A 13320-nucleotide genomic window follows, 5' to 3' on the forward strand; every position below is an offset into this window, starting at 1 on the left:
TGAGACCCCCTCCTGTCCCCTGGTTCTAAATTAATGAAAAAAATTCCCCGGTGTTTCATTCCAGAGCTTTTTGGTTACCATCTCACTCTCCAGCAGGCTCTGTTGCCACAACAGCAGTGCTGGCAGAGCATCCTCAAACCTCTGCTGGCCTTAGTAACCCGGCAGTTGGCACGTGACTTGAGAATGACTGAAGATATTAAAGTCCTCCCCCCCCTTTAAGCTTTGTAAGGAGTCTTAGGGCAGGTGGCAGGGAACGGTTAGAAGGCTCAGGCAGGATTGCTGGCTTGTCTTTTTCTGCGAACAATGAGGGAGCCAGTGGCTTCTTACAGTGCCATGGAAAATACAGCACATTGTTTACTGCGAGAAGCTAGAGGGCTTTTCCCTGCACTCCCCTCTCATCCAGAGGGGGATGAGGCCCAGAAAGCTCCAAATCCCCACCAAAGCTTCTGTAGCAGCCACCTGTGATGCTGGTTGCCACCAAGCACCCGGGATGTGAGGCTGTGGGCATGGCACACGTGCCTGACTTACCACCTGTGACTCTGAACTAGGACTTGCTGACGTTCTCATATATGACATCGCTGATGCAGAACTGCTGCTTCTTCTTTTGCCACATCAGTTGCACACACTGGTGAATAAAAATGTATTGTTCCTGGAAGAAAAGATCAAACGAGTGGTCATTTTTTGCACCTCAGAAAGCATGACAAAAACCCAAAGAGAAACAGTTTGATAGTCCACAGTAACAGTCTGCACAGCTTCTCTGTCTCTCCCTCCTCAGCCCCTCACAACGTACAGTCAGTTGTCAGCTCCCAAAATAATAGCTCGCAATTGATACAGAGAGCAGCTGGGGAAGCACAAAATCCACTTGGGATGTCCTGGCATCATAATCACTTATTAATAACCTGAATGACGATGGGAGAATAGGATAGGATAGGATAGGATAGGATAGAATAGAATAGAATAGAATAGAATAGAATAGAATAGAATAGAATAGAATCAGTTGGATCTGAGCTAAAGTGAGTCTACTTCATATGGACTGAAAAGTAATTAATTCCCAGAAAGGTACCTGAATGCCTTATGTGCAACAAATTGCATCCATACCGCATACGCACCTGAAATATTTTAATGAACTTCATGTTCCTTAGTGCTTGGCTTCTTTACCAATATAAAGCTGAAAGCTGGTTTTGTTCACAAAGCAGTTAATTATTTGGGGAGTTGTCAACCTCTGTGCAAGTAAGTCAGGTCAGTCACATGCACCATTATATCTGTGGGCAGGTTTTTGTGCAACAAGACTGGGGCTCTTTGGGTTTGGTTATGGACTGGCTTTTCTAAGCAGTATCATCATGCAGATTAAACACTGTAATTCAATTTGGAATAACCTTAATTGATGACTTGTAGATTTCAAAGAGACAGAAGGCAAACCCTGATGAAGCCTTACAATAAGTTTTATTTGCACGAGGCCCAGGGAACAAGTGGATCTCAAGCAAAACCAACTGTCCCAAAATCTGTGTCTGGATTTCAGCCCCTGTCCCCAGTGGTCTGCTGATGCCAGGAGATATCAAATGTGAGTTTGAAGCATGTTTCAGACCACAGAAATGCCTAGATTTCCTCACACCCACTAATTTGGAGGGACTGGTTTCAATTCATGGTATTCTCCAAACTAAGCCCCTTTTCGGGTCTGTGCCATTTGTTTTTTGTTTTTGCTTTTGTTTTTTTTTTAACTGCTCAGCGAGGCACTGCCAAGTTTCCAGTGCATGAGGCGTCGTGAAGCCAGGTGAGCTGTGTGGTGTTTTGGGTTTTGTAAGGAAAGCCTTTTCGGTGGCCCCTGCGCCTGAGTGCCAGTGCCACCTAGTGACCTCTGCGGCCAGACTTGGCCACTGCCTAGAGCATCAGGAGCTCAGCGACTGCCAAAGCCCAGCCTCTGACATCAGCCCCAGGCAGGTAATGAGTTTGTACATGAAAAAAAAGAAAAAAAGAGGAAAAAAAAATCAGATGCCCTCTGGAGGGGTAACGCAGTTGCATCTGAAATCAACCATCATTTCTCTGTTTTTTACAGAAGGATCTATCTTTGGTTTAATACAGTGAATTGTGATGAAAATTGGTAGTTTGATAGGAATGATCCAGAATAGTCTGAGAATAATGACCTTTTTTTCATTTCTAGATGCTAGTTGTTGTCACTGCAGGTTTTCCCCTCCCTCTCCCTCTCCCTCTCCCTCTCCCTCTCCCTCTCCCTCTCCTCTGGATTCAGCAATCCTTGGCAACGAATTACCTGCCACCCCTAGCCTGCAAACAGTGATGGTGACACCTCCAACCATATGGAGGTTGCCAGCTTACACTGTGTCTAACCAGTGAGGAGCACAACAGGCATGAAATTTTTCCCTCATTACTAGAGGAACTGGGAAGGTTTCAGATGCGTAAAAGCTTCTGCTTTGGAAAAAGACACTGTGATTTTTTCTGTTATATCTTCTGACAATACGACTGTTCTCCTGACATTTGCCTTAAGAACAGAAAAAGAAATACCCAGTAGTTATTTGAGCAGAAAGAGGGGCAAGGAGGGTGTCTGGCAGATTCATAATCCTTTTGTCTGTTTTGCTTGTTACTTTTATTACCATTGTGTAACTGAGTTCCTCTGCTTGGCTAGATGATGCCCTCTTGAACAAGCGCGAATGGCTGTCCGATAGTGATACCATTTCATGAGCCATTAATCCCCTCAGGAGGCCTAATTCTTTTCAAAATGGTTTGAAAATTTCATATGTTAATCTCTTCTAATGCATTTTTTGCATATTAATTTCACAGAAGGTGAGAATAACTCATCCCCTCTGGAAGACATCAGTGAGATTGTAGATATACTATCAGACCCACTTATGCAGCAGATCAATACCGTGACAATATTACAACGAAGAAGAAAACTTAATCATATCTGCTGATAGCTATTTTGTCAAGTGTTCAGGAGGAACAGCAGTGATTGGATGTAAACACACTACAGAGAGGTATGAAGTAGATCTGATGATACGTTCATCAGATACTTCATGATACATGATACTTCATGTTGAAGTGAACGGATCTTACCTCTGTCTGCACCATGGACATTCTGTAGGACCGCATGTCAGACACCAGGCCCAATATATCTACGAACTCATGATCACGGATGTGCTGTAAGAGCCGATCCAGGGCTATGAAGGTTCCTGTTCGTCCCACGCCAGCACTGCAACACAGACAGAAATGCATCTCATTTCAGCCTTATCTGATGGAGACATAGAGGGAAATCAGTGGCACTGCAAAAAGCAGGTGTCCTGCAGCTGCAATAATCAGATATAGCTAACCCGAGGTCAGACAAGCTGGTTAACCTGTAGCATTTAATGCCATGCAACTCTTCATCCATTGTTTAGGCAGAAAGCATGGAGTGGATGGCTCTGCGATTACTTCACCTTCCTATCTGTCCTCCTCTTCATGCTCTCACATGAAGAATGTGCGTGCACACCCTCATCTGCCCTCAGCTCTCTGCTCTTCCTGCTGTCGCTGCTTCCCTCAAAGATTTCATGGGACACCTCTAACTGCAGGGGCTGTAGCCGTAACTGCAGAGACCCGCATGGCGGTGATTGCCGCACAGAGGCAGCTGGGGTTGAACCTGCACAGCTCTCCATGCCGCAAACCTCTCGGCTTTGCAAAGACACCGCACTGCCACACTGCATCCTCAAAGGACAAACCACCCAGAAGAGTCTACACTCCAGGACTTCTGCCTTGGGAGCATGAGACAGAAATAGTCAGCAACCACTCAGCTGACAAATCTTCATTCCCCCAAAGGGAAGCTTAGTGACTAGAAAAAAAGACACGCTGTTTTGATTTAGAGATTCTTACATGCATAAGATTCTTTGCATTGTGACTTCACGTGTAAAGTTTAAGTCTGATTTCATTATGAGAGTGGCTTTAGAGGTTTTATAGTTTCATATAGTGTCCCAACACCATAACTTCTACTAAGGATAGAAGTGCGTGTCTTAGCCAAAGTTATTTCTGCTCTCTTGTTGCATTTTTCAGGAAAGCCTTGAAAGTATTTGCAATAAAGTTTAACAGTTCCTCTCAACACAATTCATTATAACTGTCATGAAAGAGGTTTGGATTTTTTTAGTTGGATTTAACAATAGTGTCAATATCTCAGATGAGATGAATACAACAGAACTTCGGATTTATTTATTTGACAGATTCATTAATTGATAGATTCACTTTGTGCCGCCTTTAACATTTGAGAACAATTGCTGTGGGAGTTGATAAATACATTCTTTCTTCCCCCCTTCCATTAATTCCATAGCATTGCTACTCTTAATCTATGTGGTCTAAGATGTACAGTACATCTAAAAATACTATCTGAAAAATATCTCTCTCTGCTGCTAGAAGCAGCCTAATTAAAAAGAAAATACTACAGTTGTTACCCAGCTCTCTGATACTCATTTCTGTTCCTTCCCAGAGCAATTAAGTGGCATATAAGGGTCTTGATTTTGCAACGCTACACATAAATCTCTTCTCTGGTTTACTAGCACCTTTCTTGATATTAGGACTCTCAGAACAATATCGCTTATGACTTTCTCCATTAAGTTACAGGGATGGGCTGCACAATTTGCTGCTTTTGCAAATGCTGTTGTTGTTCTGCATTCCAGTAGAACACTAAGTGCCTTATCTGGAAACTGGCAATGATATTGCTATAAAAGACTCTTTTCTGGGAAGGAGTTCTAGAAAGTGTGTGGTGGCAAGAGAGGGTTAAGTGCTGACCGTCACATCAGCTCCAGGAAAGACAGTGCTGAAGGGTGCTGACACGTTGTGTGGCAACATAACTGCTGCCTCTGGGGTGGGTGATGTAGGGTTGGCTGAGATTAATCTCATCAAGCCTTGACTTCAGTTAGGAGTGTGTCACCATAATGCACACGTATTCATCCACTGCAACCCATCTATTTATATATTTCTGACAAATCTGTTGTGAGTAGCTCTCATGGTAGGAGCCACAAAGAAGTTTGAAGTCAGTTGGGGGAGTTGCATCAGGTACCGATCTGGTATGATATCATCACTAACGTGGTAGTTGCCCCCAGAGATGCCAAGTAAGTGAGCATCTTAAAAGGCCAGATGATGCACCAGATGATGCACAAGAGATAAATCTGATAGTATATAAAATAACATTCCTCTCCAAGAAAGGAAAAACCGGTATCACTGTTATCACGGGATACTGGTATTACTGTTAACACAGAATAGTGCTCTTCATGTCATCTCCTGAATGTACTGAACACCAAGTGACCAGAGGAGGAGGATCTGTGCAGAGACACACTCCTGTGGAGGAGCAGGACGCTGTGGCAGGCTGCTGGTCGGACCACACCATCTGTATCATCAAGGTGTGGAAATGACGGAGCAGGGGCAGGCTCTGAGCTGGTGTAAATCAGGGTTGCCTGCTGCACCTCCTGAAGCCATTTGTTTATAACATCCAAAGAACTGACTCTACTCCAGAAAGCAGTGTCTTCATGTCTATGGCTGCAGACTGAAATCCCAGCCCCCTGCAGTCAAAGAGGGGGAGCAATCCTTTGCTCTTAACACCAAAGAGAACAATCTCCAGCTAACAGGTGAGCAGAACCCCAAAATCTCTCCTTTCAATGGTTTCCCAACCTATTTAACAAGTTACACCCTTTAGTTCTCCATCTCCTTGAAGCGCTTACCTGCAGTGTATGATCACGGGGCCTTTACTCTTTGCTGATTTCTGCCTGACCATCTGTACAAACTGGAGGATGCTTTCGGCAGCGTTGGTTGTGGGGACACCATGATCTGGCCAGGCAGTGTAGTTAAAATGCATCACATCTTGCACCTCATCAGCCTGATGGGGAAAGCAGAACAGCGGCATGTTCACAGAAGTTTTAACAGTGCAGTCACGCTCAGTCAGACTGAGGGAGTTTTTGTCATTTTGTGGTTGGCTTTTTTTCCCCCCAAAATACAGCCTAAGAAAGTAAAGTCAGCCAAAAAAAAAAAAAAAAAAAAGGCAAAGAATGTACATGCTCTTTGATTATCAGCCCATCATTATCAAAAAGACATGGACTCTTGTTTCTTGGTTTGGGATTTTGTTTTTTGCTTTTTTCCCCTGTGTGGTAGCTTGATTTGATTTTGCTTTTAAATCAAGAATTGTTGCATTTTTCAAGTTTAAGCTTTTGTCCTCTTTCTATTCCATTCCCTCTTCTTTTGTTATTTTGCCACAGATAAAGAACAACACTGTTGGCAAACAATCAAGACTGGACTCTTGAGACTTTTCTTTTCAAGTTTAAAAAGAAAAAAAATACCAAAATGGAAGAAAAAATCATTATGGGACAATATAAATATTTAGAAAAATACCCCTTATTATTAAAAAAAGGTACATAATGGTAAAAACTCTAGTGGATTTAGGTGATATGAGATCCTCAACACAATTCATTTAGTCTTTGAGATTTAAAGGAAATAAAAAAATGGGGATGGGGAGGAGTGGGGGGTGTAATCACCAAAACCCATGGCAATTGATGCTTTTATTTTTGTCATTCTGGGTCAGGCTAAATAACCCTGCTGCAGTAACCTCTCCAGTCACAGGCAACAGCAGATCCTTAGGCAAAGGCTATTAAAAAAAGAGATCAGTACAAAAGACTCTGAATTAGCTGCCCTGGGTTTGGTAAAGGACGGTTTACTTGAATTGCAAACTGCAGTCTCCTCATTATTTTCCATGGATGCCAACAGCCCAACACATTGCATTTTACACATTTTAACTCCTAGCTTGCACCCTGTGCACCTTTTGTAATGCAGGGAGACATGGCTGGGTAGGACTAAGGTCCTGGGCCAGTGTTGACGTGCCAGTGCCCAGCTTTTTTCACATCCCCTCAATATCTCTAACCTTTCCTTCACGAGCTGGTGCCCGCAATGTGCTGGTGCAGAAAACAAAGCTGGAAAGGAATGCTTGAAAATCTGAACAGCTTTAATTTGGAAATCACACGCTCTCAAGTGTGTTTCAGTACTTTATAGGAACATATGAATATTGCAGAATTGCTCTTTTGAAAAATATTTTCAATTTCTACATTGGTATTTTCAAGTTTCGAAAAGCACATAGCAAGAAGATATGCCTGAGATAAAGACTAGAAGAAGTTTACACATTTGTTGTCACTAATTATTGACATCACAGGAATGTCCAGGGCTCCGGTACTACTTTTGTTTCAGTCTTGCTGCTGAGAAATTCACAGAGACAACAATTTTAGAGGAAAGTTTTGTGATTTAGCCATTTGCCTGTGTGGAGTGAGGGTAAGGCCATCAGTCTCTCTCTTGGATGTTTTCCACTGAATGCCAGAAATGGACAAAAGTTAAAGAAAAGGCTGGACCGATATTACTCCCACCCTTTTAGCGGGGACATGCAAAATGTTTCACTTACATAACTAATTCGGAAATTCCTGTAAACCCAGTCTGTGTGCTCCTCCTCTGACAGCATCTCCACTGTGATGTCCCCATATGCAACAGGATCTTCTGTAAAAGGCCAGTAATGATCACATTTCACCTGAAAGGGAAATGAATATATACTCATTGTATTTACATAAATACGTATACGCATATAGAAAAGAGCACAATCAAAAGTATCCTGAAACTCAGTTTTAGAAATCTGTTCTGTACTATTTACTTGATACTGCAATATATACAGCAATATATCCTGTAATGACTTTCAGCCTGATTGTTCCTACTTGTGTAACTATGGACATAAGCTATACATTGGTTTTCTGAAGGGTAACATTAGTATAGCAAAGAATGGAAACACACTGTTTTCGTAGATTCTTAGTTTTTCTGATAGAATAGGTCTAAAAGGAACAAAACATGGCGAACAAGAATACACACATTTAAAAAAAAATACCAAATATTTCTATTATAAAGTCAAGAAAAATGTAAAGCATAATACTTCTATTGTATTATTATTTAAACTTAAAAGCACAGAATTACAGAATGGTTGAGGTTGGAAAGGATTGTCCAATCTCCCTGCTCAAGCAGGGCCACCTGGAGCAGCCTGCTCAAGCAGGGCCACCTGGAGCAGCCTGCTCAGGACCAGGCCCAAATGGCTTTTGAATATCTCCAGGGATGGAGATTCCACAACCTCTGGGCAACCTGTGCCAGTGCTCTCACAGTAAAAAAGTGTTTCCTGATGTTCAGATGGAATTTAATGTGTTTTAATTTGCGCCCATTGCCTCTTGTCCTGTCACTGGGCAGCACTGAGGAGTCCCTTGTCTCCATTGCCTCCCATCAGGTGCTTATAGATACCCCTGAGCCTTCCCCTTTCGAGGCTGAAGAGTCCAAGCTCCTCCAAACTCTCCTCATATGGAAGACGATACAGTCCCTTAACCATCCTGAAATGCCTGCCATAAGTGAAGGTAGTGCCATTCCAGTTCTGATTATGTTGCTGCCTCATAATCAGAACACAATACAAACAAATTCACCCGCTAGAAAATAAATCTGTTTTCACAGTAGTTCCTTTCATACTATGTACAAGATTTTGTTACATACCCTTCTTTTCTCATTACACTGAGTGAGCATAACAATAATTTGAGATTTTTGCTGGAGAACCATCTTCCAAAAATCATTCCTAGTTTCTGGCAGTGGTCCTTGGGTTGCAATGTATTCCTGGGGTGAATTATAACCCTAAGAAACAAAGTGACAGGTGCTGTTTACCAACATGATTAATGCTTTAAAACACATATTTTTCCCTGGCATACGTATTTTTTAGCTTGCTCAAGTTCATTTTGTACTTTTTAAAGTGATTTCTAATATAAAGAAACTACTTTATCACTTTTTGTATTTATTTTGAGATTACAACTTTCACCAATTTTTGATGCTCCCAAAGTATAAGCAATCTAGAATGGAAGACAGAAGGCGAATCTGTTATTATACAAATTCTCTGCCCTGAGAACAGGAAAAGCACCGTTAAAAAAAACAAATAATGAGAATAGTAAATCAAAGTTCCAGCTTCTTCCAGATTTCATAATCTAAAGGTTTGTTTAGTTACAGACATAAAAACAATTATAGATGCTTAACCTGCTCATCCCAAGCAGTGCCTGTGGTGATTTTCAGTCACTGATGTAAATGGAAGGTAGCAACGATCAGGATTATGTGCATGTGTTTATGTCACAAGGACTTAAATTAGTAAAATATTAATTAGAATTCTGCTTAAAATAATAGAGAACATGCTGAGTCCACACCCTTAACAGATTATCATTGCTACATTTTATTGAAGCTCAGATGCTTTATATCCATATATTCCTTCTGCTATCTCTATCAACACGCTTTCAGTTGGAAAGACTCCTCCCCCTCTCCAAAACCAAAAGGCTGTTATGAAGACTATAATAAAAAAGATCCACAGAATGGCCATTTTGGCATCTGCTATAACCATATTTGCTGAGATTGTATCATCAAAACCACATTTGGAAAGTTATTTGATATTCCTAATAAAAGCAAAAGATACATCCAACACACAGCATGATCCCATGTAAATTGGACAATTTCTGTGCCACCACAGTATGCAGATTGTAAAAATTTTCGTGATTTGGGAGCACTTTACACAAATGGCTTCCTCCAGACATGTCTAGAAGTCAGCTCAATCTGAGTTTTTGCACTACACAGAATTTGCTGTTTGTTTGTCTGCGTGGGCTACGTCTGACCTAAGCGTCAGGTCTCTATTATCACAGAGACACCAATCACCACTACTATCTGTGTTTGGAGGGAGTTACTCAGTGGAGAAGCAATCGTCAGAAAAAGACAAGCATTAAGATGACGTGCCTGTCCCAGTTTCTATGGTCAGCATTATGCTGTAAGTAGAACTAAAGCAATGTAAACTATAAAAAGCAGAACCGAGCAATCCGGAAAGGACTGCTGCATAAAATCCTATTATCCATAATCCCATGTCATAGAAGTTTCCTGAGTTGTGAATGATAGTTTTAAACACTGGAACATTTTTCCTTCTTGAATCACTGCGAGCTCAGGCACTTGCAGCTTGAGTGTTTAGGTTCGTGCTCTTGACACACAGAAACTAAGTACAGGCGACTTGCTCAGCAGTACACGCATGGGCAACGCCACAGTGACAAAGAAGTGGTTTCACCAACTCATCTGAGGGCTCTTCCCTTTTCCATAATGCTGACTCGGCTCTCTCCAGCACAGCCAGGGCCAGCTCTGCCTTCTGTTCGCAGAAAGGGTGCAGAAGTGCTCATCTGTCTAAGGTCCCCAAGTGAAAGGTCTTTTTCTAAATGGATGCAGTGGTGTCCTGCCTCCTCTCCATGAGAAGCGGCCCAGCAGACGTTGCTCTCCCTAACACAGCTTACACTGAGCCACAGCAAGGGGGAGGATAACAGAGGGGCAAACCTTTGCAGCAGCGCCAGTGGTAAGCCTAAGTGACTGCACAAGCTCAGGTGAGAGCGGAAAAAGGTGATGAGGCTTTTAGCCCACCCCCAGTGTCAAACTGTTTGGCCACAGCTCTGTGTATACTTTAAGTAGTCTAAAACTCGGGGTGCTAGTCCCTGGTAAATGGCTGCTTTATGCCAGGCAAAGGGAGGCACACAGGGAGCACCAGAGACGAGGCAGAAAGCAGAAGCTCCCTCCACGCACCCTCTGGGCGGTGAGCATTTTGTCAATTGTGGAGTGTCTGGCTTAATCCTGCTGTAGAAACCTGGAAAAGTTTTGCATTTCAAAGTTTACATTTTTCCTAGCTTTCTTATAAAGCTACTGGACCACCTAACATTTTCTTCCCATTTCTCTACCAGACCAATCTAGGTTTCACACAGATTCACAGCCCATCCAGTGTTACTGTGGTAAAATTTGCCAAAAATCTTTACCCCCACCATTATTTGGTTTTGGGGTTTTTTTTTGGTGGCTGGTGAAAAGCACTGTTCCCTGCAGGCGAGATACTGAAAGCTGAAGGAGATGCTGAGAACATGACTGAGCTTCCAGGAGATATTGTGCTATTTGCAGGTGACGTGCTCTGATTGCTGTGCAGGACGCTGTTCTTTACACTGACAAAGTCTCTGTACTCACAGGAATGTAGTTGGCATTAATGTAGTCAGATCCCTCTTCTTCATTCATTGAAACTAACCGGACACGACTAAAATCATCTGCAAAAGGAAACACAAAGTCACAGGAACAATGATTGAACTGCTCTTGAACGCAGTACTCATCTCCAACAAGTCAAAATTAAAATCAATCCTAGACAAAACTGAAAAAATCTTTGAAAAAAATCCCCAGAGAATGCTCATATTTACCAAGAGAGAGCAATACTTGCTTCAGTAAACACTGCATGGATGCACCATCATTACTGTTCTGCAAAATACACCCTCTCACTGCCATCCCTTTGGCCTCCCTTAGGTGTCATTAAAATTGTAAGAAAAATATAGTAACACTATTCCGTAGTAGAAACAGCCTTGTGTTTCTCACCTCCAAACTCCAGTCTTGATAAACATCCCCAGAAAGCTATGTCTCCTCAAAGCTAACAAAACACATCTACTGCCTGGTTCTCTCTAAGGGCAGGTTTTAGAAAAGGCTTTTATCAGTCAGAAAATCTGCCCTGATTCTCCAATTCTTTTATTAAAGCTCTTCTTTCCCTCTCAAGGGACTTTAGCAGGAACGTGTATGTCTTGTACTTACATGGCAGGATATTTGTGTAGCGATTTTTACAGCGATTCATGGGGAGATCAGCAGCAAAATGGGGTATGTCAAGCCCAATCAGTTTTAGCTCCTGGGGTAATAGAAAGAAAAACGCTGAGGTCAAACTCACAAATGCTCAAAAAATGATTCTTTGCGAAGTGATTACTCATGGCAGGTACCAGACCGAAAGTGTTCATAAATCACTTTATAAACTGACAACAAGATTACACTGACTTTCCTTATCTGATGCCTCTGAGTTTGGCTCCAAACAGCTAGAGAGCAATGATGTGGTCTCTCCTGCTGATGCTGCCGAGGCACTGCTGCCATCCAAAGCTGTGACTGCAGGCTGCTCCTCTCCACCTGCACTTAATTAGCCAAAATAGTGTCAAACCAGGGGGTTGATAAGTTATTTCTGTGGTGGTCAGCCACCCCACTTAAAGGTTTTTCTTCAAGTTCTCAAGTGGTTTTTAAACTTGATGCTGGGGAATGCTTGGAAGATCTTTCTGGTCATAACCTTCAGTAGCTAAATCTAATATATGATGCATCAGAGGACTTTTCACTGGCAGGAAGAGAACATGTCAACCACTCAGAATGGTGGCAACACCTGGCAGTCATCCCCACTCCCTTTCCATGTTTTAATCACTGGGACCTAGCTCTAGGATAGGAGCTTTTCAGTTTTATATTACTAAACTGACTTTAAATTCTGGGTAATTAATAGAATGTACCTGAACTGGTCTTAGAGATACCTCCTTGCTCTTAAAGAGATATTTGATGTTACCTTCTCAAATGGTCCCCCTCAAATTAAGGGCATTAAATAAATAAAATAACGACATTAAAATCCCGAATTCAATTCAGGCTGCCAGCATGTCCTAAACTTAAAGGAAGTGTGTTGTTCTGACAATTATCTTGAACCAAATGTGATAAGCCACTCAATGCAGTCTTTAATGACACCAAGGTCCACGTTTAAATTCTGCAGAACTGGAAGTGAAGCTGACCCACCTAGCAACAGTGCACATTAAACAATAGAGAACACAGGAACACACGGCACTAACATCTGGAAAAAGCTGATCCAGGCATGCCGCTCCCCACAGATTTACCTCAAATTGCAGAGAAAATTTATAATCTGAATCTTTGGCCATATCCTTGATGTATCCATCAAAATCATCCAACTGGACAGGGCTTTAAAAGAGAAACGCACAGAAAAAACCTACTCGTTAGTACATTTTATTTCTATTTTCCCCCAGAATGCTATCAAATCATGAATACGCATTTGCAACTGTTAATGCTAGAAAGCAATAATCAAGAGGAAAAAAATAATCTTGTGGTTCAGTGCCACCAAATGGTGGGCATATTAGTCATTACCCGCATCGTACTGTAAGGGCACCAAAAAGAGAGGCGGAGAGAGGGGTGCCGATCCCACTGGGGAAGCTCAGTGCTGCAGCTGCTGGTGCTGATGACAGTAAGCACCCTGGTTTGGGGCGGTTGGAGGTGTCCTACCCGAGAGAAACCACTGGTCTGAGGCGAGGGGAATGGTTCCCTGGTCCTTGAACTGCTTTTGCAGGTGGGTACGTCCCCAAGGCACAGGTGGCACTGTGATAGGCGGTCACCCAGTGCCATCCCACCAGTGTGCTTCTGGCAACAGAGCAGCTGCAGCTTCATTTAAGTTGCCTCTTG

General features: G+C 42.4%; 1 protein-coding gene across 1 annotated transcript in view; it reads right to left on the minus strand.

Moving 5' to 3' along the window:
• Positions 1–544: 544 nt before the first annotated feature.
• Positions 545–13320, minus strand: part of PTPRO (protein tyrosine phosphatase receptor type O) — a 151849-nt gene continuing 139073 nt past the window's right edge. Inside the window, 8 exon segments of the mRNA XM_074168585.1 lie at positions 545–649; positions 3067–3202; positions 5691–5845; positions 7409–7531; positions 8524–8658; positions 11041–11117; positions 11647–11737; positions 12744–12825. Coding sequence (XP_074024686.1) covers positions 545–649; positions 3067–3202; positions 5691–5845; positions 7409–7531; positions 8524–8658; positions 11041–11117; positions 11647–11737; positions 12744–12825 — 904 coding nt within the window.

The sequence above is a fragment of the Numenius arquata genome, chromosome 2, assembly GCF_964106895.1.
Source record: "Numenius arquata chromosome 2, bNumArq3.hap1.1, whole genome shotgun sequence".
NCBI lineage: Eukaryota > Metazoa > Chordata > Aves > Charadriiformes > Scolopacidae > Numenius > Numenius arquata.